This window comes from Tenebrio molitor, chromosome 9 (genome assembly GCF_963966145.1).
Source record: "Tenebrio molitor chromosome 9, icTenMoli1.1, whole genome shotgun sequence".
Classification (NCBI taxonomy): Eukaryota; Metazoa; Arthropoda; class Insecta; order Coleoptera; family Tenebrionidae; genus Tenebrio; species Tenebrio molitor.
The window spans coordinates 12573441-12600665 of record NC_091054.1 but is presented as its reverse complement, the minus strand read 5'-3'; the positions used below and the strand labels follow the sequence as shown (position 1 = coordinate 12600665).

Here is a 27225-nt window from a genome sequence, read left to right as displayed (position 1 = left end):
CGTATTTCAGATACACCTGTATATATTTTTTTGCTATCAACGCTGTTGATGTAATTAACTGAGTACGTATCTTTCTTAATACCAGACTAATTTCTACCTCAAATAATGTTCAAATTATTCCTCTGCTGCTCGCTAAACGCTTTTTAATATTCTGTTCTCATGTTTCATTTCCTTATCTTCTTTTTCATTCGTTTCCTTTAATCATTGCTGACGCTTTCAAGGTTTTCGATTAACTGATTAAAATTTGCTCTTTCATTCTTATGATGTGTTTAGTGTATCTGATGATAAAACACCAAGTTTCTGCCAAAATGATTCTTTTTGTTCTTATTTATCTTGCTAGAGGCCATTAAGGCCCTTGTCTTTCTTGGTTTAAAACTTGTTTCCAAATTGTTCTATTCTTTGCCTTCTTTCTCCACTGAATCACTTCCATCCTGTGCACATCTTCCTCGACTTCCTGTATCCACTTTTTGTTTTGTCTCCCTCTCTTTTTCTTTCCCTCGTGTTTTCTTCTGCACATATATGGCTTGCTTTGTGAACATATTTTCCGGTAGTCTTTTCACATTTCCCAGCCTCTCATTTCCTGTGTTATTTTATGTTTTCCAAGCAGTGTTGCTATTTCATCCTTTGTTCTCCTTCTCCGCTGATCATCCACTTTTTTATCTCCATATATCCTTTTCAGTATCGAGCGTTCTCATGTTTCCAGCATTTTCTCAACATTTCCATTCAAAATCCAAGTACAGTCGCGAGCAATAAATTTTGGTCGTCAAGGTCATTCTTTGACGCAATCTAAAATGCTCCATTGTAAAACAGTCGTAAATAACATAACCTATCATCATGTTGTATGACATTAATTGTCATTTTTTTCTCAATTTTTGACACTTTGTTGACGTGGACATAATTAGACAGGGAAATTTTTTAAATTTGTGACAATCTAACCAAATTTTGAAATGACATTGACGACCAAAATTTATTGCTGGCGACAGTACATATTGCGTTGTTTGTGTTTTTACTGTGCAGACTGACGAGTGGTGCGTTCACAATCGACTTTTCAACGCCAACTTTGAGGATACATTTAAATGAATAGTATAAGGACCTCTACGCATTTTTTTCTAATATATTTATCTCGGCCGATTAATGGATTGGCAAATACACATTCATTGCCTTTTTTCCCAAGCCATTAAAAGTAGGGTTTTTTTTCTCTTTCTACTACATTTTTCTTTTATTTTTTTCTTTGCATACTAGAAAGTCTATCTTACTTCTATTCAGTCTAATCAGTATCGCTACTCGTTAAGCATTTTGTCAGTGTCCAACATTTTCTTTTTATTTCTACTGCCAATTATTTTCTGAAAATTAACACATTTTCTATCTTCTTTTTTTACTTTCTTGTTTGTCCAATTTTTCTTTTTTTTTATTCACTCCTATCCTTTCTTTCACCATAAATGTCAAGTCATCAGCATATGTTGCAAACAAAATTTTTCCAAAGCGATTTCTGTTATCTATCTGTCCCGATAAAAATTTCGCCAGTTTGACACAAACATTGTCGACTAGGTAAGTATCCCTGACTAGCGCCTTTTTTATGCAATACTGATTTTTTTTATCCACCTTCAATCTACTTTTTATTTCTTTTCATGAATTTCTCAGATTCTTTTAGTAGATTATCATTTAGAGTGTCTCTATCAATAGTAGGTACAGGGTCATTATAAATTATTGTCCCATCGCAGTAGGCGTTGGTGACGTAGTTGAATGTGCCGCAAGCCTCGTAAGATGAGTGAGACTTGCATCGCCGATAGGTGGCGCTACGGGCCGTAGTAGAAATCTGTCTACTAGTTTGTCTAACGTTGCAAGGCTGGCGGCACATCCAAAATTTGTGTGGGTTTTCAACGCCAACTGAGATGGGACAGTAATTTATGATGACCCTGTATAATGACTAATACAGTTGGCAAAATACAATCTCATAAATTATATCTGGACTTTGATATATGTATTTAAGTAAGTTTTAAATTTATTCTCTAAGCGAAAAATTGTTATTAGACAATAAATTATAATATGTATATGTATTTTGTGAATAAAAACAATTGTAGATATGCCTTTTCCAAGACAATTTGTAAAAGATTGCTGTCCGATTAGACTTATAACTTATTTCAACGCGTCGTCTTCCCTATTTTGTTTTTGCTTAAAAAACTGTAAAAATGTAATCCCTTAGAGTTAAAATCTGTTATATAAATTTTAGGTGTTAATGCTGCAAGTCACGTTATTTTAAATGAAGAAAATATTTTAAACAGCTGCAATAAAGCGAATTAATTAAAGTTGACTCTATACGAGGAGAAAATCTGGCACGTTCAAGAAACGACTTTATCATTTCACATGCACGGAAACCGGAGTCTGATTGCCGCTTCATAAAGTTTATGAGCGCGACTTGGCCGTTTTCTCCCGGAGTGCTTTCCTTACAATACATTATCCTGAATTTGATCATTTTATTAGAAAATTCAACGTGACACCTGTTCCGAAGCTACTACATTTGTTGGCATTATCTGCCATCTCGTGCTAATTTAATTTTCCTGTCTGGGTAAATTCAATTTGAGCATGCAATTTATTCAAGAATTGGGTCAGGAACGGTTCTTACGCAAGATACTAATATAATGTCAATCATTCATGATTGTGCGAGTTGTGTAACGAGAAGACCCCACAAGTCACAATTTTAAGAATCACTCTTTATTCGAGTATCCGTCATTATCTACAGGTTAATCGAAATATCTTTCCAGCTGTCCATTCTCGTAGAGTTCTTTGACGTCAGCGGCCCCGCCGATGAATTCTCCGTGGACGAATACTCTTGGAACGGTGCGCTCCCCGGTCATGTCCCCTAGAATCGTCTGGATCTCGTCGGAGTCGCTCCTGGAGTCGAGCTCGATCGCGGTGAACCGTCGGTCCAAGTCTTTGAAAATGTCTTTGGTTAGTTTGCAGTAGCGACAGTAGCTCTTGGAGAAGATCACGACGTCGTCGCTCTTGATCAGTTTTTTCACGAAATTCCACTTGGTTCTTGACATTTACGATCGATTTGGAAACGTGAGATTTAAGAGATTGACAGTAGTATTGTCATTAGAAGTGACAAGAGTAGGTGTAGAAATCGAAACATTTGCCGGCAAAAACTGGAGTCATTGTGCGTCCTAGATATTTTTTGCACACCATCGAGATACCCATCTACAAGAACAAACGTAAAATATCTGAAAAATTCTAGTCGGCCGGAAGTGTAATTTGAAAAGCGAAGACCACATTCCCAGTTCGTTGACCCACCCATTCTTTGTCTCGTTTTCTTTTGCACTGTTTTCGGTATTCGGAATCGACCGGCCCACCATCAGTATCAGAAAATAAAATCGCTGCCGACATTATCTATTTATTATCCAACAATTCCGAGGGCCTCGAGGTGGAACAGGCGCGTAATGGCGAATTTTTCGATCTATCGATTGACACACTCCAATAATCATCCAAGGGCCGGTGATTCCAATTATCACGGTTGCACGAGCCGATTCTGGAATTCGTACCCTCCAACAATTTTTGGATTGGGGTGAGCACCGGGTATACAGGGGTGAAGTATTGATTTACTGCGAGGCTGCACGACCTTGAAATGGAAAGCTGAGGGAGGCCAAATTGGATTATTTTAACGGAAGTAGACATCGGAATTAGAATATTTCTGAATACGAGTTCAGGGTCAACCGGAGGATTTTCATAAATCTACATAAAGTCCAGGCGAAAAGCCGAGGAATTTTCCATTAACTGTTTTAGTCGATAAAGCGACTCCGAAATTTATCGATAATAAAAATGGCACATAAATTCTGTGCGAAACACAACCCTCGACGTATTATAGAGCGCCACAATCGCGACCAGGACGTTGACTCCTCCACTAATCTACGAGAGTTATGAAATGTGAAACTTATCAAAGCAGCTCGATATAAACCGACACCGTGTGATATAATTCTTTGTAGTCGAAGGGTTCTTAATGAAAAATCCGACCGGAGTCATATTCCGGTGGCGTTCCTAAACGTTTTATTAGCGAGGTGTACGTGCAAAAATTTAAATAAAAACGTCATTATAACTGCTTGGTATGCAGAGACGGAACCAGATTTTTCGAAACGGGGTGACTTGATGCTAATCTTTCATAAACCATACTGAACGAAAATACTTCCAGATTGTGATACAATCGCTTCCTTGATACGAATACCGTCGATAACTCATTCGAATGGTGGGTCTTTTAGTGTTACCGGTGCTATCGACCAGGACCACCCGGTTACAGATCTAAACCCCCATCTAAACACAGTGGCTGTAACGATTTTGCTCACGTGACGTCCTTGTTATATACGACATTTCAAAAGGGTACATTTACAAATTACTTTAATAAGTCACGTGAACTTATGATTCATGCGGTTTTATTTATAGATTTCATTTTAAAAACCGACAATTGCCGAGGTTTCCAGATAAACAACGTTTTCCAGAGTCGGTCACAATCTTTGGAACTTGAACTTTTAGCAAAGGACTCCCTAAAAGGAAATAAATTGCATTACATTTATTTCTTGATTTCTTCCTTTTGGGTCATTCGCTATACGAGTCAAATCAAAAGAATAAAGATACTTCTCGAATGCGAATCGGGCTTGGATTTTAATAGACCTGGATTGGTTTCATTTTAAAGCTTATTTCGGGAGCTTTGATACCATCGTTTGAAATAACTTTATTGATTCATTTACGCCAAATACACTTTATTATTAAACTAAAGCTGCCGCAAGCCGAACGTTTCAACAGCAAGACTATCATCTTCAGAGCGACCATAGAAAAACTAGTTGATTAAATTTCATATTTTGGAAAATCAAAAAATATTTCAATTTTCGAAAATTTTTATTTTAAAATCATCTAAAAACGAAGAAATCGGGTAAAAATTCAATTCTCTTTTTAGCAGTACAAGAAATTCTTTTCAGTACTATTACTATAGGGTGGTCATTTAAATTTATCCTCAAAGTTGGCGTTGAAGAGTCAATTGTGAACGCACCACAGATTACAGATCACGGATCAGCTGCTTTAGGGCCGGTTGTACCAAATTACACTGAACTTCGGTTCAATTGAACTACAGTGTACTACTGAACCGGGTTTATTTAACAGACGCGTTGTACATCTCTTGTTCACAGTAAGATCACTTGAGCGACGTTTTCGTGAAAATGAGTTATGTTGGTAGAATCAGACCCAGGTTACTCGCGTAAAATTATTGTAAATTTGTCATTGCTGACAACTGGGACATTTATCTATGAATGTGTTTTATGTGAATTTTCTCAATGAATAGTAATAAAAGGTGCACGAATTTTTCTACAATTGAAGAAAAACATTTACTGGGCTTAGTTTTTGAATTCAAAGATAAAGAGAAAATAAAAAAATAGATACAGATGTAAATCGATTGAAAAATGATGCATGGAAAGCAATTGAACAGGAATTTAATATTGTTGGGTTTGAAAATGATCGAACTGCATACGTTCTTAAAAGAAAATACGAAAATCTAAACAAAAAAACGATTACGATTTATTTCGGCATCATTGCCTCCTGGGGATTGAATTTTAACGTATGTACGGTCGGTGGACAAATAAAACTGGGACACTTAAAATTTAATCAATGTAAATCAGACCATTGAATTGTCAATATATTTGTCAGTCTCTACATAATATGTCATACTAAAGTTAACCTATTTGTGATAAAGCCGTAATTAAACGATGCAAATTTGTAAATTTTGACTTATGTGACTGTCATTTTTGTCCCAGTTTTATTTGTCCATCGACGGTACAATCCAGAGCTAATTGCTAATGTTAAAAAAACCTTCTTTAATTTTATTTGTTGCTTTTCGTTATTCGGCATATTTATGAATTCTGGACGGCGGCGGCGTCTTGCTATTGCATTAATAATTTTGGGAATCGCTCGGCTTACTGTAGTTTCCGATTAGTTGTCCCTTTGCTCCAGTGTTATGAACACCATGTCTGACGATGAAAAGGCATGATTTTCATCTGTTTCTGAGGAAATTTCATCATGAATTTCTTCAATGATAAATCTTACCACGTCTTTGGGTAATCTAAATCGATTTCTAAAATCGCAGTCATTCCATTTTTCAAAATTGTTTGGGCGTTCCCTGAAAGTGTGAGCCCATCTTAGAATTCTAATCTAAAATGTTGATAGCAAATATGTCAAAATGATACTGATCCATCCTTGATCGATAGATATCAGTGGATCACTGAAAACCACGTTCAATGCTTAGACAACCCTCGATCACCGTTCGTACAACAAAATAATCTAACTTTAATCTAGACTGGGACATAAACTAATTTGGTACAACCGGCCCTTAATCTATAATCTATTCATTTTGATTGTGACCACTCCCTAGTAACTTTTCAGTTGCTAGGTTATTGATAGGGAATTTTAGATAACACTAAATCCAGTCGCAGTTGGCAACTCTCTGAGGCGCCATTTTGACAGAAACGTCACGCTCACAGAAGACAGAACAGAGAACGACTTGCGCAAACGTTTTTCGACGTACACTGTGCGTATGTCTATAAAATTGAGTTTTGGTGCAAAATATTAGGATTCAAAAAGAAAATGCCACGTCGTCTTCTCAAAGTTGGGACCAAACGGTTAATATTGACTTGTTTCGAGACATTTATTGAAACCAACGGGAAAACAACTCACAAAGACGAACATCACTAATAAAGTTAACTCTATTTGTGCTTTTTTGTTGTACATTTTGGCTAGTAAGTGTTGTAGTTTGATACCTTCTGCCTTGTCATCCCCTGTAAATCATTTTTTGAACTTTCTGTCTGATTAGTTTTTATCTGAAAATATTTGTATTAATCAATGCTAATTGAAGGTTATGATTACTTTTAGTAGGTAATCCCCAGGCATTTTTCGCGTTTGTCTTACTGCCAAATGACCATTTCCTTCGTTCTTCATTAATATCGAGAATTGCATGAGGTGATTTCGAAGTTTTTACGTTAAATAATCTGTACCCGGATATAACCCCACTTTTCAACAGACGTGATCACAGAATCAGACAGACGTTTTTAGTTTCTCCTACTTCAAATATTGATTTCCGTTATTAATATTGATAAATACATTAAAATTATTGCTTTACTACCATGGTCAAGTTTTGACAATTCTGACATTTTCGCATCATGTTCACACCACACAAATATTTAGTGTAAACTGTAAAACGTATGCAGCACACAGCTAAACAGCGCCTACTATGTTTTTCGTTGTGGTCACAATCAAAGTGAATAGATATTATCTAACCTCACTTTTTGCAAAGCTTGGGAGATGGCGAATGATTAGGAAAAGTAATCTACTACTTAGCAGACATTATTCCTTTCGTCAAATCATCTTTTTACAAGGCTTTAGTAACAAGACAAAGCCATTTCTCTTAAAAAATCATGCAAAATTCATTGGTGTTGAGGTAGAAGAGAAAAATCAGCAAAAATGTTACTCTATCATTATAGTCTTCTACTTTCAATACTAAATCCTTATGCTGAACTAAGCATTTCCTTAAACAACGTAATCTAGGAGATCATGAAGAGTTTTGTGTATTGTAGAATTTTTGTTCCTGTATAAAAAACCAGTCAGCAAAGATACAAATCATCGTTTTTTATTTTGGTTTTCTTGAAACGAAAATTATTTCAAGTGATAAGTTGCGTAAATCAGAGAGTGATTATCTTCTTTTTCTGGTTCTTGCTTTTTGTCACATCACCAGATTAATTTGATATAGGTAAAATTGGTCACAACACTGCAGCTTTATTAGTTTCTAAATTAAGTTACAACGAATCTTTCACATTCTAAGGGTAACAACTCAAAAGCAGTATTGGTGCATATTTTATGGAAATTTTTCGACCCACTTTAATATAAAGGAGCTTGAATTAAAATTTCAGGACACAATGACGTGACACCTGTACATCATTTTAATGGAATCGATTGGTAGATAATTGGATCAACCTCAGAGTTTTGGATAATTTCTGACTAGCGTTTGATTGTTGAACGGCTTAGTTGACGTATTGACAAGTTAAGTAATTTGAAGCTGAAGGAGTTGTAAGCGACTTGTTACACGTTCTGCTCGCTTGCTCATCAATATACTCACACAAACAACCGTGAAATCGACTTACATCCCGAAGAATATCGATTAAAATGATCTATTAATCAAACACTTACTAATCTAACGACAAATGAATCAATCAATTGATCAATCCGATGTATTTATTTCAGTTTCTTTTATTTTGATTTTCTTATTAAACTGACCTAGTCTTGAAAAACACTGGCCTCTCACTTTTTACGTATCATTGGAAAGAAGAGGTCACCCTGGTCAAGAGTACGTATAAGGTTATTGGAAAATGTCGACCTCCAAAATCCAACAGCGACCGCCAAAATCTGGGTGTGAAAATTTAAACAAAAGATTTTTGGATCAAGTATTCACGTTGTTATAGGTTATGTCAAAACAGAAAAATCCACGTTTGCTTCAAGAACATACATTAATGTACATATCTATAAACCTAGTAGCATAAATAGAAATTAAGACAGAGCATTGTAAATCATTCTCGTGTATTCATTCACTTTGTGAAGATTTCTCCAAGTTTCCCATAATTAAGAAAATATATCTTCATGATCACCTTTGTTAAATACTCTTTACATCTTTGAAGATTAAGAGTAGTGTTGTAACGGTTTCCTCTGAACCATGGGAAATTGGACACGAAGCATCTTATAAAAATCGTATAAGAAAATCCAAAAATGCTTTGAAAAAAATTGCTTTGTCTTATAACGAGAAATCCATCTGTGCCTACCTTCTATTCCATGTTATAGAGCTAGAAAACTTGACTACTACAGGACACATGACAGATCTTAACTGTCTTCACTGATTGAGCTAGTCAATGGTCAGAGTAGTAGCTTGTTATAGAACACCCGGTCTTGTAAAATAATTTTGTAAATGAATACTGCGTAATTAGTTACTTGGGTACCAAAGGCATTATGAAGATGTTTATGTCGGTCCGAGGGTGATAAGTTTACATACCCGAGGGCCTCTGTTTCGAGGCTTTGTAATTCGCCTGAGGGGTGTTAATATCAAGTAATGTCCATGATACATACATAATTTCATGTTTTACTAATGTTTCTTAACTTAAATAATGCTTGAGAAAGTTTTAATAAAATTTACGAAGTAGTTTATTAATACGGTATCTAGGAGAACGAAACAATGTTTTTTTTCTGACAGAGGAAGCTGGTGTAATTCTTGCAAAGAGGCAAAGGCTATCAAAGAAATATGACTTTATGTTTGAATATTTCGAGAAATAGGTACTCTATTTTATAATAACATATTAAAATAAATATTATAATTAATCAACTTAAGTACACAACATTTTTGGTCTACAATACAAAAATTTCCGATAATAATGTGGAATCTGGAAAATTGCCCGGAATGCTTGCAGCGTTTCCACGTTGAATAGCAAGAGAAATCCTCTCTAAAAGGAATTTCTTTGATTTTGAATCGCCTGATTCCGCGATAAGTCGGTTTCCGATGACATTAATGAAATAGATGGCTTCTTTGCACCAAGGGTCTAAGGTTTCAAAGGCTAAACCTAAATATGTAATTTGACAAAATAATTGAACTATATTTACTATGTTTGCGTTTGCAAGCCATTTCAGCGGCAAAAACTGAAACTTCAGAAGTTTTCAAAACGTAACTGTTTGCAAGTGTATCTACAATAGTAACGTCTCAAACTAAAGGTTGACCTTTAATGGTACTAAACTCATCCCATCTGGGCGTTGTCCATCATCCCGAGACAGTCCGGTTGGTTCAAAAGTTGAATTAACATGAATAGAAGTCAAACACCGGTTCATAATAGAATTAATTTGTGTCTGAAAAATCTACCACTGCTTTTTGAACAACTTAGACCGTGGATACCAATTTCGTCCGCTTTCGCATTACATTTGCAAATATGAGGTGTACAAAGATTACAACCCAATCTTAAACCAATACAAACTTGGAAGGAAGTGTTATCTAAAAGAGTGCCAATATTAGGAGAAGGTATTGCATGTAACCAAGATCCTGACTCTCTGCATTGCAAAGCCTTAAAACGAGCCAAGTCTCTAGGTGAATTAATGATTAAGTCATTGGCAATTATTATTCGTTTGATATTGATAGTATCCTACTTCTTCTGAAACTGTGGGATTGTTGGTCTTTCGTTCTCATTTTCTACATCCCAGACTGCTAAAGTTTCATCATAATGGTGAATAATAAGCTCATTATCCTTTGAATTTAGCAATAGAGAAACAAGCGTTTTAACACAATGAATGAAAGATAGGAAAGCAGGGAGACAAATATCGAAAATGCGACGAATCCCCAGACCACCAAATCTAATCGGTAAAGTGGACAGACACCATTATCAGTTAAACATAAATTAAGAATTCTCTCTAAAGAAGACTTTAAAGAAGAATCAATTGAATTAACATAATTAGAAAATTTCCAAAATGGAGTTGTCCTTAATAAAAAATAAATTTTGGTTTGAAAAGACAGTTCTTGATTAAAGTATAAGCCACGTGTCTGCTAAGGATTTCAGCTTTGTTTAAAAGATTTGCAACTCTAATGATGAGTTTTTTCGAGTGTTTTTGAAACCTTGGTCAAAGATTGGAGAGCCTAATACAATACCTTCACGATATTGTATTTATTTATTCTTATTTTATTTCACAGTAAGAATCATCTTCCTCGAATTCGTTATGGACTAAATATTTCAGACTAAAGAAGACGTTGTCGGTTAACAAGAATATCGAAAAAAAGTATCATAAGTTGAGGCAAACCAAGGGTGTAAAGGATATGACCCAAAAAAGCTACAAATTTTGACTAGAAAGGTGTTAAAGTTCGTTCATCAAGCACCGAATAAAGCACTTCTGATGGTCAAGGTTGCCCTGTTGTTTCGTGTATTCGGTAGATGCCGACGGCAAGAGTTGGTGAATAAGTTAGTTGATCATATCAAGAATAGTGGTTCAGCCGTTGTTGTAAATGTTTCTGAAACGAAGACTGATAAGAAGCGAGTTTTTACGATTATTGATGAGAAAGAAATGAACTGTTTGGAGCTGCATCGTTACGACCGCAGGGTTGTAACCTGAGAAGATTCTTCTTGGGTTACAGGAATGGTCGTTGTCCTGCACAGGCTGTTGGAAAAATACATTTGGGAAAATTCCTTCAACTATCGCAACATAAATGGGTTTGAAGGATGCGGATACGTATATTCTAAGATGGACTGCGTTAAAGCTTCTTAGTGGATGCAAGAGTACCGCTGTTTTGGCTGTGGAGTGATATATGGAAGATAGTACTTCTTCGTAAAGTAAAATTCGAAAGAATGATGTTAGCTTCTACATCAAGTAATCATTGTTTCCAAGAGTTATCCATTCTGTCGATGAAGATTGGAATAGCAGGATTGTCAATCATAAAGTTTTACTTCCGGTAATACCACTTTGAAGGGATCGTTTTAACTGCCATTTCGATGTGAATGAGAAGAAATACAAAATGATCAAAAAGAAATCAAAGCAGAGCAGGCGTTACAAATTATTGGTCATATCGTAGTGGAATCCTATGCATAATAGTTATTTATGCAACGAGGTTCTGTGTAAATCGAGGCCTTAAAATCCTCGCTACGCTCGTATTTCAATCTGGCCTCTCGGCCAATTAGAAAAGCCCAATTTGCACAGAAACGAGTTGCATACAAACTTTTATTATTTGAAACGACGTCCCCAAAGCTTCCAAATCTATTAAAAATGATTTCGCATTTGCTTTTGACAGTTTTGTCTAGGGTAACGGTTGGTCATCTGCTATTTTTTGCTTTAGAGCAGTTAGGAGGCAGTTTACAAAGGAGAAAAATGAGAATTTATGACAGTTGAAAGCAATAAATGACATTATCACGATGCTGTTATGATGTCTTGAACGAGCGTCAAAAAATGGTTTTGGTTGGAGAATGATTCCTAGATGAATAAGTTACCGTTGTCAACATTTTTGACCAAGCCGCCCGTTCCGTAGATATGTTCCAATAGTAATTCACAAATTCAAAGCTAGGTTATGTCAATGTTAGTCTGTGGTTACGTGAAATAACGAAAGGTGCGCCACATGATTTCGATGCTTTTGTTTTTGATAGCCGTCCATGATCATTAATTTTTTGAAATATACGGTAGTAGGTATTAGAAATAACATAGATCGAAGATAAAAAGACCGACAGACAGATAAGTTCTTTTAATAGATGTCACAGTGAAGATAAACTCTGACACTTTTTTCCTTAAGAATCTCACGATGATAAATCTATTCTTCGCAGTGTACATCTGTTTCTCAACATTATTTTCTTTCCACAAAACAATCTTCACAATTTGACTTTGAAGCAAACAAAAAGAGCAGCGCCTATAATCATCATTTTCTGCCTAGTTCGACTGGAAGAAAAGGCTTTTCACAACATTCTTCAATAAATAATGATCAGCACTCTTGCTGGACAATACCATTAACAAAAGTATTTGTTATCAATTATATATTATTAAACAATTGATTTGTAGTTGTTGTTTTTGTTTATGTGACTAAATTAATTTTATAGTTTTTATGTTAGATGATAATGTATCAATGAGCATTTCTTGTGATTTAATGACCTTGAAGATTACAAAGTCGCGATTGTTCAGCAAGCTGGCAACAAATAAATATGAAATAACATGCAAACTTCAAATTAGCAGACTGGTAGTTGACATCTTGAAATATTTAAGAAAACGAAATAATAATAACGTAACAACCCACACATTTTAGTCTACACAGTAAAATAATGCTTTTCTTGTGCAAAAATCACAAATTAGCAAATCGTGGTGGAACTTGGTGTAACTACGCAGGAAAGTAAAGTGTTTAATTGTTTTTATATATATCTGTTTTTTGATTTGTCGGAATTGATCGTGTTGTTTGCTTTATGTCTTTTTGATTCACTTTTATTGCGGAATCTTTTGATCGTTTAGAAATAAATAGAGCAAATGTAGAAATGCAATGCAGCACGTGATTTTTATGGACATGTTAATATTATTATGACACTTTTCAACTTTTAAATTGCTTTTAAACAATTTAATCGTTTGTTTTCGGCGGTTCAATGAACAATTAAACTGAAAATGAAGGCCACTTCTGTGCTCTAAATTGCAGTTCTAGAGCGTAATAGCTCGTCTAATGTAATAATTCTGCGTGAGTGACGTAGCTGCATCTGGTTTTGCACTAATTTTATTTAAGCACGATAAGATGTTTGTTTAGGAAGTGCGATAGTGGTGGTAATCTCGCTGAAGAAGTAAATTTAATCTTGGAATTATTTCGTGTGTATTTATTCTGGGCTTTATTAAAAGAAGTTCATTGCCCTCGAACATGATTAATTAATTTTTGCCAACCAAATTTAACTCGACAATATTAATACCATTTAGGATCGTTTAAGTCTAGAGATAGAGAGATTAGGCGAGATAAGACAAAACGTCTCGATTAGTGGTAAAATCAAAGTTACAAGATGTAAAGGTCAAACTTTGAGGAAATTTTGGCTTTTATTAAATCACATTTGACTTTTGACACGAGCTAATGATAGTGTGACGAATCAGATTCGTTCAAAGAAATAACACTTTTATTACTGTGAACCGTGTTGATTCATCCGCCACTTGGGTATAAATTTGCACAGTTACAAAAAATATACAAAATCAAGGTCAAATGTTCGAATTTTGTGATACAAAATGTAAAACAAAGGAATCGATAAAGTTTGATAATGGCTGGTACCTTCATCAAAAAATTATCATTGTATAAATATCGTGAAGCGATATTTTTTTATTTATGATTGCTTTAGATTTTGGGAGATTGTGACATTTTTGGGAATGATAATAAATTGATAGTTCAACGCTCTTAAATAAGTAAATAAAAATAACAATACCGAGGGGAGATTATCGATAGAGGTCATCGGTGTTTTTTTAATACAAATTTTATAATCTCTTCACAAAATAATTTGCTCTGTTTACGAATAATGTTACTACAAATTAATTATGTATATGTTAAATCATCTACATCAATGACTGATGCAAAAGGCGTCGTTTATCTAGAAGTGAGTACATAAAGCAGTTCCTAATAATTGCAATTATTGAGAATTAATTTTACAATATTTATTTGTGATTTGTTTTTCAACAAATATGTATACTTATTACATATCTCAATCCTTAACTAATACCGAATATTTCGACAGTATCTAAACTTCTCTAATCTCTACTACTTACGAGTTTTTAATAGCAATTTGAATTTGAAATTAGTTGAAGAATTTATGGCCATTTAAGCGAGGAAGACTCAAAAACTTGCTAAACATTATTTTTTGAAAAAATTTAAACTGGCTACATGATTAATAGATATGTATGTATTTTAATTATATCTAGTCAATTATTGTTTATTATAAATGAATTTGATAAACATAATTACATAACATTTTTAATTTACAATGCAAAAATTTCCGATAATAATGCGGAATCTGGAAAAGTGCCCCGAATGCTTGCAGCGTTTCCACGTTGAATGGCAAGGGAAATCCTCTCAAAAAGGAATTTCTTAGATTTTGAATCCCCTGATTCCGCGATAAGTCGGTCTCCGATGACATTAATGAAATCGATTGTTTCTTTGCACCAAAAAATTACAGAGAGATTTGTAATAAAATTTTAATTTGCATTAAAGAAACTAATAGTGAAACCTTGTGCATGTTATTACATACTAAAAATTGATAATTTTAAAGTTGTCTGTAGCGTTTGTGCTGTGTTTCGTATTTGTGTATGCCCGATATTACCTGATAAAGTTGACAAATAAAAATTGATAAAGAAATTCAATTGAATGTAATTTTAAAGGTGTTTAATTTAAGATTTCGTTATCTTTAATTCAGTATTAAAGAAAATAGTTTTCTTTGTTCTCCCAATGCCGTAACAAATACAACTAATTTGGTGGAACACTTATCTTTGGACACGTTCAATGCATCATATTAAAATTATTTTTATCTTCAAGCGGTCGAAAATTGCCCCTTTGTGTATCTCTGTAGAAACGATTGAAGCGGCTTTTTTTGTAACCAGACTTGAAACACTTCAAATCCTAAAAGTTGAAATGTCCACAGGCGGCGGCCCGACCGAGTCAACTGCAAGGTCATTTGAAGCATTAAAAAAAGGTTCCAAAAAAGCGAGAAAACGAAATTATTAGCCAATATTTAACCGATGCCACTGTGGTGTAAGAGGTGTAACGCGAGTCGCTCGTGTGCACAGATGACAGATGTCAAAATAAAAAATAGGAAGACGGCCGTTCAACGTTAAAAAGTAAACTTTAGACTTTAGTAGACTTTACTAACATTATTGAACCTTCAAATTCTAATAATATTGCAACAAGAGAACTTGCCTTAAAATATTTGAAATTTTAAGTTTGAAAATTGTCACTACTGTAACTGCACCAAAAGAACATAAATGAATTCATGTCCGATTTTTTTTTGTAATCCGCTTGAAGATAAAACGGTGTACATCGTTCACAGTAGAAGGTCTTTGTGTGCTTCGCCCAGTTCGACTTCGACTTCGTCTCGGTCTTCAATCTCTGGGCTTAGCACAAAAAGACTCACATATACTCTTATTGTTGTTTTGGTGTTACTCATTAGGTACTCGTTTTTTGTTTTACGTAACAGCATTAGATCTACTTATGACACACTTGTGCTTATTATTTCAACTCCATTTGGGTAAAAATATGACTTTTGGCAGGAATACAAAGAAACGTTATTCTTTAAAGAGAACCATTGCATTTTATTGTTGAAAATAAAGTCTTTCACGTTTGTTTTGGCAAAAGAATTGTACGAAGTAAAACTGCAAAACACAGTCTAAAGTTCTAAACCCACAGAACTCATTTTGTGAGATCATCTGTAGAGTTTCTCGCATATTAATCACATCCCTGACTTAAATCCTAGTGTTCAGGCCATTAGGCCTACCACTGGTTGGGGTTACCACCCTCCCTAACGCAAACCCTTGTTAGTTCTGTATCGCACTTGCAACTGAAGAAATAAAACCAGAAACATCATCTCAATAAGTCTTTTGCTTCACCAATTTTAAAAGCGCCAAACGATATCGCAAATCTGGTCCTTCGAGAAAACGCGAACATTTTGGTCCTTCGAGCCGGATACTGAGTCTCGACTTCACCGCGCTCAAACGCTTTCTATCCCAGGAAGGACGTTTCGAAAATAAAGCCACACCTAGAGCAAAATTTTCCTCAGGAAAACAAACATATCACCCTCAAACCTTTTATAGTCACAACGCAAAACTTCCCAACTCTTATTTTAATAAATTGCAAGATTGACTTTGTTCGGTTAGTCTTAAGGGAATCATAGGCAGCAGTAATGATTCTCGGTTTATCTCAAGAATTTAATTCCTTTGATGAACACCATTGAAAGGAAAAGCTCCTCCCTTGCATACAAATGTTCTCCCCAAGATGTTTTGATTAACCATTAACAATTTTGTTGCTTGTGTAATGGAATTTGTCGACAAATATTATATCCTATGACATGAAACTATTTCAGACTTCCTAAATCGTAGAACTAGCATCACATCTGTTAATTCTCTTATTTAAAATGAATTTCTTAATAGAATGACAGTGTAGTTCCTCACATTCAAAGAACTCAATACACGTCTTTACGTTTACCACAAGTTGAAATCGCAGTTTGTAATAAGCACATTTTATTACCAACATACAGAAATAGGCTACTCCTAGTTATAATACCGTGTGAGCAACAAGTACTGATTGAGTTGGCAATAAATTCTGGTGATTTTTGGCGACTTTTATGTCATGTTCCAACGAGAAAACCATTTTATTAATAAAAGATTGCAAAAACCAAGACGTTTAAATTTGAAATGTATACCAGCTGTCAATAAAACAAACCGAAATAGGTACAATTCAGTCTTGAAAATTTTATGTAAAATTTTTTTTTGCCAACTGAAACAGTTATTGTTGCCCATCCTGTAGTATGGAAGCAAATTTGCAAGACAACAAAACTAAAATTTTAGAGCTCGCGTAAATACTTTACTTAAGACGAATTGTGAGTTATGGACGTGTCGACCCATGCATCCGTTGCAATATTCGGGTAAATCGTGGATTATAGGAGCGAGTTGATTATGGCGTAAACAGGAATTGCGTGTCCAGACGTTGCGTTATGTGGATTAAATGCAGGCTGTAATTATCGGACGGATGAATGCAATAAATTGGTCAGTTTGCACTCCAGATCTAAATCCAATAGAATACGTGTGGGTTGGTTTAGACCCAATGCTTGGGAACTAGATATTAGACGACTTCCAAACAAACTCGATGATATCATCTAGGCCACACGCTATAATAAACATCATTAACGTTTCGTGCTTTGGTCTATTGTGCGAAAATACGTCCTTTTTGAGTGGCACAGCGTGATTCGATGTTCAAAGAAGGAGAAAGATTTATAGACTCTTTAGACAGTAATCAATAATCTTAAGAATTTTATGAAGTAAAATCGTCAAAGCCAGAGTCGTTGAACTTCTTTTGCAACAAAGACATGTCAATAATAATGGTGGAATCAAATATTTGAAAATAGTTTTACAGGGTATTAACATAAAAGTAATTTATTCAATTTGCGAACGTATGAAAATTGCAAATAAATCTGAAAAAAAAAGAACAAATCAACAAAATCCTTCTAATCACAATCATCAAAGGCGTTATCATCGAGAACCATTTCTTCACACGTAATAAGCTCCATGATGACTCTGAAACAAAGGGAAATTAATCATAATAAAATCTGTGCAAGACCAACTTACTCCAAAACTTTAGTTTCATCATTTTTCCCCCAAATGATCGGTCCAGGATGCGAAATCTTGTACTCCAAAAACCAGTTAAACCTGTCCCTCAACTCTTTAATGATCAAAGCGGTGCTTTCGGTACACTTGAACTTCAAATTCTGGTTGATGGAGATCATGTTGTTGTCACCCTCGTAAAACCGATGAAATTTATCACCGAAAAATACCACAGGGAGGGCGTGTATTAGCGACGCGTCGTGTATAAAGTAACTGTTGGAGTAGATTTTTCTGTAGTAGACGAGTATATTTGAGTCGAAGTGCTTGCACTCGGCCAGCACCGACTTTGGATGCAGTTGGAGCTTCTGCATGTTTGGAGTCCAAATCGGAGCGCGCCCTAAAACTCTAAAAACACTCATCTACGACTGAACAATGCGCAAAAAAAATACTTTGAAATCGCGACGTTCGGATAGAGTCCTGCGCAGATGATCGCTTTGATGAGACTCAAGTTGTGAGAATTTCTGTTGCACTCTAACGACTTGGGATTCGAATCCGGGACGAAGTTCATCTCGTGGAGGTACTCCATGAACTGTTTCTTCATGTCTTGCAGCTGCTTCAGCGCGTGGACGCTCAGAAAATAGTTCCAGCAGAAGTTTCGATAATCATAGCTGTGGGCTTCGAATCCTTTCAGAGCCTCGTGGAAGAGCAAGTGGTCGCTCTTGATGCCTCGCGACAACTCCAGCTTCATCCTGGTCACTTCCTTTTCTTTCCCCACTGGCAACTGGAACGGATCTTTGAAATCCAGAGAAGCGGCAACCGACAGGATCGGGTCCAGACAGCTGAAAATGGCGCCGAACAGTATCATCTTTCCCATCTGGGGCGCCATCGGTAGCTTCGCCAAGTGGTAGCCTAGAGGGGTCAGTTTCTCGTCGTCGGTCAGCGCGTTCAGACGCTTCAACAGATCCAGCGCTAGCGTTACGGTTTCTGGGTCAGGGGAGTCGATCAGCTCTCGGAAAAAAGGCTCGATGTCCCCGAGCTGCAACACTTTCGCCGTCAAGATCACATCTTCCAATCTCTTCCTCAAAATTTCTGGCAGTTGGAACTGCTCGAGGAGCATCTCTCGCGCTTTGCTGTACATGTGGAAGCAGATGCCCGGCTTGACACGACCCGCTCTTCCTCGTCTCTGATTGGCGTTGGCCAAGGAGACCCACTGCGGCGCCAAGATGTCGCTGTTGGTGGCGGCGTCGAAATTCGTCACTTTGATCTTGCCGCAGTCGATCACGTAGACGACGTCGTCGATGGTGATCGACGTCTCGGCGATGTTTGTCGCTATGATGATCTTGCGCATGCCGTGAGGTGGTTCCTCGAATATCTGCTTCTGTTCGACAGTCGGCATGAGCGAGTGCAGAGGAAAAACGAGGTATTGGTACGACGGAAAGTAACCCGAGTCGGAAATCATTTTGGACAAAGTAGAGATATCTTGAAAGCCCGTCAAAAAAATCAAGATTGCGCCCTTGTCCTTTTCCTGTCGTGAAACAAATCAAATTTAATTCCTTCAAGACAAAGCATCAATTTTTTTTATTTTTTAAATCAGCTATCAAAGTGTTGTCAAGTTGGTATGAGGATGTGAAAGTAGCAAATAGTGTATTTCACAATGAGGGTTGGCAGCGTCGAGCTGTTCAAGGTCATCGGCGCCGTCATTGCGCATAATTGTTTGCGTTGAAAAATTAACGCACAAAATTTGAAAAGATGCCTTCGCGAAAAAAGGTAGTGGGCAGTCCCTCACAGAGCGTGAAAAAATGGCCCTGATTCGGTACTGCGAAGAGTTGAGGTGACAAACCTGAATTAAGAATAACAAAACCACGTTGGACATTTCGATTTCGCTAGACAGACATAACCTCAATTTTGACATGGGGAAACTGTTATACAGTTGGTTGGTAGGTACAGGTTTTAGGGTAACACAGTCTGCTGTTTTATAAAGTTTTGACACTGACAGCTGATTTAAAAAAAATAGACTGTACCTTCTGGCAAATGTCAATCAACAATTCAAGGATCAACTTCAAGTTGGGATTTTCGCATTCGGGGTTGCGCAGCTGGATGCACACGTGCCTGTTGTACTGCTTTGTAGCTTCCAATTGTCGCACGTACGGTTCAATGAAGTCGCTGTAAGTTCGTATCTTCTCGCGAGATATTTTCTTGTGGTCGAAGATGTAGCCGGTCCTGAAGATGACGTCTTCTAGGTAGAACTCCGTGACGGGGAAAGTGAATCCGGGGATATTGACGTGTGGAGCGTTGTTGTAATATTTGGAGAATTTTTCCGAGTTCAGTGTGGCGCTCATCAGTATTATTTTTAAATCTTTTCTCTTTGTTATGATTTTTTTGATCAGGGCCAGGATAAAATCGGACATCACGTCGCGCTCGTGGATTTCGTCGAGGATCAGATGAGAGATTGTCGATAGCGACGGGTCATTTTCCATCATTTTTAGGACGATGCCGGTTGTGCAGAAACAGACGGAGCCTCGGTCGCGGGGCGAACGTCTGAAAACCTCAAACTCAAACAAACATTTTTGGAATTACAGGAATTACCTCTCAAGCCTTATGTGATACCCGACACTGTCACCCAGATTCTCGGCGCGTTCTTCCGCCACTCTCTGCGCGACTGCAATGGCGCTGATCCGCCTAGGCTGTGTACACAAAATCTTACACTCCGAACCCTTCTTCTTTTCGATAAAGTCATCCAGAATAAACTGAGCCACTTGGGTCGTCTTCCCACACCCTGTCTCTCCACTGATTACCACAATCTGACTCTCATTCACTACTTTCAGTATTTCATCCTTCATATTGTACGACGGTAGTTTCTTTCGCTTCTTGTTCATTTTATTGTATTTTACGTTATCTTGCTTCGACATGTACTCTTCATACAACCTCTCACTTAGTCGCTCGTCTTGAACCGGAATCGAAGGATTTTTCATCAGTTTTTCGTCGATGGTCTCGTTGATCACTCTGAGAAAGTCCCTCTTGAATATCGAATCTGCGACGTGATCATACGAGCTACCATCTACTGTAAACAGATTTTGAAGTGAAGTGGAGTTCAGTACTTTTTGTATTTGGTCCTTTTTCGCGGCAGAGAGCAGAATTGCACCTAACTGGAAAAAAGGCAGTAAGAAAGAAATTGAGGAAGTGGATCTCTTACGGGTCTGTTCCTTTGTAATTCCTTTTTCTGTTTGCTTTTTTGGGCATAGTACAAACCAATCTGTTTGCCCTTTAAATGTGCCGGTGGTTTTTCCTTTTTGTTGCCCTTTCGGTCTCTTTTGAAAGGCATTTTTTCAAGTTATCAAATTTTGTTGGCCAAAATGTGAGGTTAGTGTATCAGCGGTTGACATTGGGATAAACACAACCGGTAATAAACCAAAAGTAACTGCTTCGATAATGGGAATTAATTAATCAGCTGTTGAACAAATTTTAACATAAAAATCGTGCGATCTACGTAATAATATAAAAAAAAACTCTGTAAAAAAAGGATTACTTATTAATCTATTTATGATTTATTTTTGAATCTGGAAGTTTAACGCAAACTGTAATAGAAAAGTTGGTAAAACTGTCACTGGTCACTAGATGGAGTCCGTTATTAAAGTCTTTTTGACGTTTTAAATTTTATGGAAATATTCAAAGCAAAATAGAATGAAAATAAGTAAAAACGGCGCATATGTATTGTAGTAAATAAAGTATAGAATAGATACTTAGGGAAAAGGGGGCATTGACGGACCGAGAAAGGACAAGAAACGCACCGGTGGCGAATAGCGTGAGATTAAGAGGTCTACAGAACAGAAAGAAATGTTTAAAACTATTTAAAACTTTAATTGAAATGTATATTTTTGTACAATTTGTTGCTTTACTGTTAAACTTTACTCAAGTCGTTTTGCAAATGTGTTTCAGATGCATTCTGGTGGAGTTTCAGTGAATGGAGAATAATCCTCTTGCATCGATCTTTGAAAGTTAGAACACAGCAATAGCAGCAGTAAGTTGGTAATTATGAAACTGCTAGACTGCAGTCCCAAGAGTGGCAAAAAATGCACTCAGTAACTAAGAACTGGCTGCAAGTTGCTTCAGTTCTTGTATCGCGACTAAATTATTAGTCCCCAAAAACGTTGCTGTCAAATTATCACAAATGTATGAGTGTTCCCGTCACGTTTTTCATTATTCGGTCGTAATCCGGCGGTTTGGTAAAAATCGTGCAAGACCCATCGAAGATTTGCAACATTGTCCGATATCTAAATTTAATTATTGGAAAACCATTACGGTCTCCTCAAGTTTTAATCGGCGAGAAATATATACCGGATCATTGTACCACACCACCACCATACCTCAATACGAGAAATCGATAACCGCCAATTCACTCTCCACCGGCTTTCTTATGCCTGAAATACGAACACGTTACACAGTTCAAAACTTTGGCCATTTGCCGGGTAATTTACGGGCAATGTTATTCATTCGGTCTTAGATGGGAAAATGCCCTAAGCAGGTTTTTGTAAAGCCGGGCCGGATAAGTTTGTACGCGAAATCGTCGTTGATTTTTGGGGTAATCTGTGTTGGTGGTCGTAAATGTGTTTATGGGATTTAATGAAATTAAACCGAGCGGACGGGATTTACAACGCAATCATATCTTTATCCGCTTTTACATAAACTGCGAAATTAAAACAATAATTTATTTGTAAAATCATGTGGAATTAATGCTTTTAATCAAGTCGTAAATCAAAGTTTTGAACGGCCGTTTGCAGGAATACATCGACAGTGGCTATTGTTGGGGAACACAACAATTGGAAATCGGCCCATTTTTCATTTATTGCCATCAATAAAAAATTGTTTTGGGGTTCAAAATTTACGAAAAATTTAGTGACTTTTGTATCTTTATTAAAAAATAAAAAGGACAGGAATCAGTGTTTTCTTTAGACTGTTATAAATACTCATCAGTAAAAAGTGATCACAGTAAAGGAATTAGTTTTTCATTATCCATTTACACCAATTTATCAACAGTTATTTACATTAAAGTACGGTAGGGGTATTTTACAGCGCGAAAACTAGGTTTCAGGGTAGAGGCGAAGCCGAGGGCCTGATTAGTTTGAAATTTTTATATCTTTCTTAATGTTGCTAATAAAATGTCTTTACAGTGATGTTTCATTTAACTATAAAACGGTATCTCCGTAAAATACTTTTACTTCACAAACATCAAAAAACTTGTCTTGATATCGACGTTAATGTGGTTCGATTCGATTTACGAGTTTAACTTTGTTTTTGTGTACATTTTGACGTTTTTGTGGTGAAAGAGTTCAGCTGTAAATTCTTCACTGTCTTTCGGTGAAGATATAAGTAATAACACGCACCGATGACTGACAGATAGACCTCTGATCCTATTCCGGTCTCGGATTATTAAAAAAATATCATCTTTTCACCGCATAAATTTCCACCATCACAATATCCTGAAAATGGCCAATAACCTGCTACCTTCCATAAATTTTATGGAAAGCAGATAAGGCCATCAAAAAATACTAAAACTCTGTTTAGAATCAAAGTGAATGTATTCCTGCGCTGATCGATAAACCCCCCCTACTTGTCCGGTGTTCCCCCAATTATCACCAGACCGAGATACGATTTTTGTCAGATTGTCAGAAGACATCTTGTTCAGTAGCGCTCCATAAATTTTTCACCGTCAATTTCTAAAGTGCATTGTAAAAAATGACGTATCCAGTGCACTCAGCCCGTCGGTGAGAAATTGCTCTGCATGCGTACTACAATTTCCGGCAGACAAGGGGATGTGGAGGTGCTCCACTCCAGCCAGGAAACAGGCAGTGATAGATGCGGAATAGTGGGATAGGGCTAGCCGTTAAGACCCTCGGGGAGGAACAAACTGACCGCCGTAATGACCACAGCACTCGTCACGTCGTACGTCATTTCTTCCCACCGGCTGCATTCGTCCCTCAAGTGGTGCACGAAATGCACAAGGATGTGTTCATCCCGAAAGGGGTGATTTGGGATGCAGGACAATCTCCACCAGCTGTAACTGTTATTGAACGCGGGTCTGTAGGCTTCGCCACAGGAATATAAACTGCGCATAAAAAGCTGAAAAGGAAAATTCTAATTTTAATAATCTCGCTTTTATCAGAAATATTTTCATTCTGGTAATGTTGTTTGTAATTTAGATGACAGATTCTATAGCTGTGAAAAATGAGATGCCGACCGTCAAAATGTTTGCTTCGTGAAATTGCGCACCTAACAGGAATAAAGGGAATTCTTTTGGAACTCTTTTTCAGTCTATTGCTATTCAGTCAGTTTAAATCAGAAGTAGTAATCACCTCTTCCTAGAGATATTTCCCCAGCGACGTGAATAAATTTGGGAGATATCATTTTTCTGAATCGATAAAGAGTGAGCTCTTTCAAAATTAAAAGAAATTCGCTAAGAGGTGGAAGGATTAATATTTTAACGCAGATAGCATGACAAATTAAATTTTGTCGGAGTGCTTAATGATCGGTCTATTCTAAGTTAAAATAGGAAACTTGTTGAAATTGCAATTTTTAAATGTCAAAACCATAATTTTACGTACTCACAAGCTGACGAAAAGTAACTGATTTTCGAACGTTGATTGTGGCGCCATCTGTTGGTCTATTTAATAAGTTAGCAACGAAACCGACAAAACCGATAATTGTCCTGTCCCCATAAATTATGCAAATATTGGGTGATTCAAAATGATTGTGGCCAAGTATGGCAACTATGTACGAAAATTCATCTGGCAACTGTGTAGGTAGGATAGAGTTGATGTTTTTTTGACAGTTCATAGTCGCGCAATTTTGAAAACTGTCAAATCAATGTGTAATGATATCAAAAAAATTAAATGCACGCTTATGAAATGTCATACAAATGACAACACTAAAAAAAATATGTTAATATGTATTAACAAATGTACCTATTTACTATTCCGGCCACGGAATCTTGGCCGACATTTTTCAGACATTTCTAAAAAAAATAATGTTGACCAGTCATTAGTGTCATTAATAAGTGACAATTATTAAAAATCACTTTGAAGTTTTTCTTGTGACATCAAAAAAGCAGGGAAATGGCATTATCGAGTCAAAAGTTGGGTTATATGGGTTATATTAATAAAGGCCCGTTCACACATATTTGTCAGTTAAATGTCAGTCGTGGCCAAGATTCCGTGTCCGGAATAGTACATATTTGAAAAAGAAACATACACAATAAATTTGTAATTTTTCCAATTACATGTCTTTTGCCTAAAAAAATTAATGTGCACCTCTGCCAAAAAGGACCTTTTGTCCTCGCCTATTTTCAAGCCTCGGCTGCGCCTCGGCCAGAAAACTCCGACTCGGACGAAAAAGATGCACTTTTTGGCCTTGATACACAAATAGCTATTATAATAAAATATTTGCCTAATAAGATTTCTCCCCTAACAGGAATATGAGGAATTCTTTGGGGGTCCTGTTCAAACTATTGCCATTCAGCCAGTTTGAATCAGAAGTAGTAATCATCTCTTCCTAGAGTTTTATTCGAGAGAGGTGAATAAATTTTCTAGATATTATTTTTCCCAATCGATAAGGAACGTGTGTATTTCTTTGTCTGATAAAAACTACGGTGGGTATGCACGGATTTATAAAAAAGGACCACTTATTATGTACTTACAGGAAAACACAAAAGCATATCCAAGCAATTGAATGAAACCGCCGTTTTTGCGCTTACATAATCAGCGAAGAAGCGGATGAGCCCCGTTTTTATGTCAGGGCCGTTCCGTCGTATTCTGCTGATCCCGCAAGGGCGCAATTATGCCCGAGAAGGATCTGAAGGACTCCGCTATTAGTCCGGACAATAGATAATCAATGCTTACAGCTATCAATCACGACGGTCTTGGCACGCACCAAATTAACGCAACCGAACCGGTGGTGGTGTCTTTGCCAACCCGGGCCCAAATTAAAACACGCCCACTGCGTAGATTGTTTTCTTATTTAGGAAACGAGGGTAACAAACCGACGACCCAACCCCGTCTTCTTTCAACCTGAATTTAGACTTAACTCGTTTTGCTCTTCTGGCCTTAATAACATCCAACGGAAAATATGATTACGACGTGACAATGGGGCGCGGGGGTCGTAATTTGCTCAAGAAATGGTGCAAGAATCTGGTCAACATGTGCAACCCTCTGACGTCACACAGTAAAAGTGTCGCCGGTTGGAGCGTGAGCGGGTGAATTAATGATAATTAAATTTAGTTTGTTGGAATTTAACGGGCTTGTACAGATTATTATAGTGAGACAGCTAAGTTGGTCCCTCGGGTTAACAATGCTTGTCATGTCATTTAACAATTCGGTGAATGTTTGACCTCAGAGAGTTAGGAATGTGACACCTTCAAGGAAACTTCCAGATCAAAGCCAGACAAGACACGGAATGTCTTTGGCTTTTATAGTTGTGGTGAGCTTGTCGTTGTCATGTTTTTCATGAAATATAAGAGCTGTGAATATTTTTCAAATTGTAATTCCAAGTGCACAAGTGCACGAGACGTTGCATACCAATTGGGGTAGCAAGGATGAAGTTGATTTCAATGTTATTATGATCTATTGTAGTTTCCCTTCGTGCATGGCGAACACTTTACGGTCGTAATTCTTCACGACGAGACTTTCAAAAACTTGCAAGGATTTCTTGAAATAAAAGCTTTATTACTTCACTCCGACCATTAGTGCTTTTATATTCAGCATGTGTTGTCGGACTACAAAGACAGTTAAAAGTCTTAGTGGCACAAGTATCTTTTGTAATTATCACTCCAGTTGGCTTAACGAGTTAAGTGAAAAAGTTTGTAAATATGTACGGAACGATTTATAAAAAAAACAAGACTCCAGACTAGGATATTTACCTAGCTTTGCGTTTCAAATGTATTGTGGGTTGCATTTTCAATTCCGTCTCAATTGCCTAAATAAGTCCAGAATTGATAATGCTTTAATGGTTGAGTTAATTAGGTGTCTTTGGTTTCAGATAGTGTTGTCTCTTAAACGTCTTCCGTAGACAAGTCGTAGTAAATCGTAGCTTCAGTAGTCCTGCTGAATCCTCGGACGACAGACACATTAGTTACAGGGATTTAAATGGAGCAAAAGAAAATTACGCTCAGATAAAATTCCAACACTGCTTTAGTTGTTAGAACCAGGCGAATAAAAATTAGATTTAGGTCTCATCTTCCAGTGTTTTTTCCAATTATTAAATGAAAACAGCTGGAAAATTTCTCCATCCGAGTAATTAAACAGGGACCACACGTAATACACAACGAACTTCATATCGTGACACCAATTAGTTAACATTGAACACAGTATACGTCTTGCTTATTCAATTAACCGT

At 36.7% G+C, this 27225-nt stretch overlaps 1 protein-coding gene across 2 annotated transcripts in view; it reads right to left on the bottom strand.

The window, feature by feature from the left end:
* Rhau (RHAU helicase) overlaps nucleotides 1-21249 on the bottom strand; it is a 138604-nt gene extending 117355 nt beyond the window's left edge. The window contains exons 1-6 of one of the 2 annotated variants that reach the window (XR_011162007.1): nucleotides 21035-21249; nucleotides 20428-20987; nucleotides 19863-20379; nucleotides 18291-19366; nucleotides 17866-18246; nucleotides 17666-17814 (exon numbers count right to left, since the gene is read on the bottom strand). Coding sequence is in view for 1 of the 2 variants with exons in the window: in XM_069058155.1 (XP_068914256.1) it covers nucleotides 17745-17814; nucleotides 17866-18246; nucleotides 18291-19366; nucleotides 19863-20379; nucleotides 20428-20987; nucleotides 21035-21163 (2733 nt within the window). In the remaining variant the exon portion in view is untranslated. Of the gene's footprint in view, nucleotides 1-17657; nucleotides 17815-17865; nucleotides 18247-18290; nucleotides 19367-19862; nucleotides 20380-20427; nucleotides 20988-21034 lie in introns of those variants that run through there. The other variant, XM_069058155.1, reaches the window with a different exon arrangement.
* Between the last annotated feature and the right edge of the window lie 5976 nt (nucleotides 21250-27225).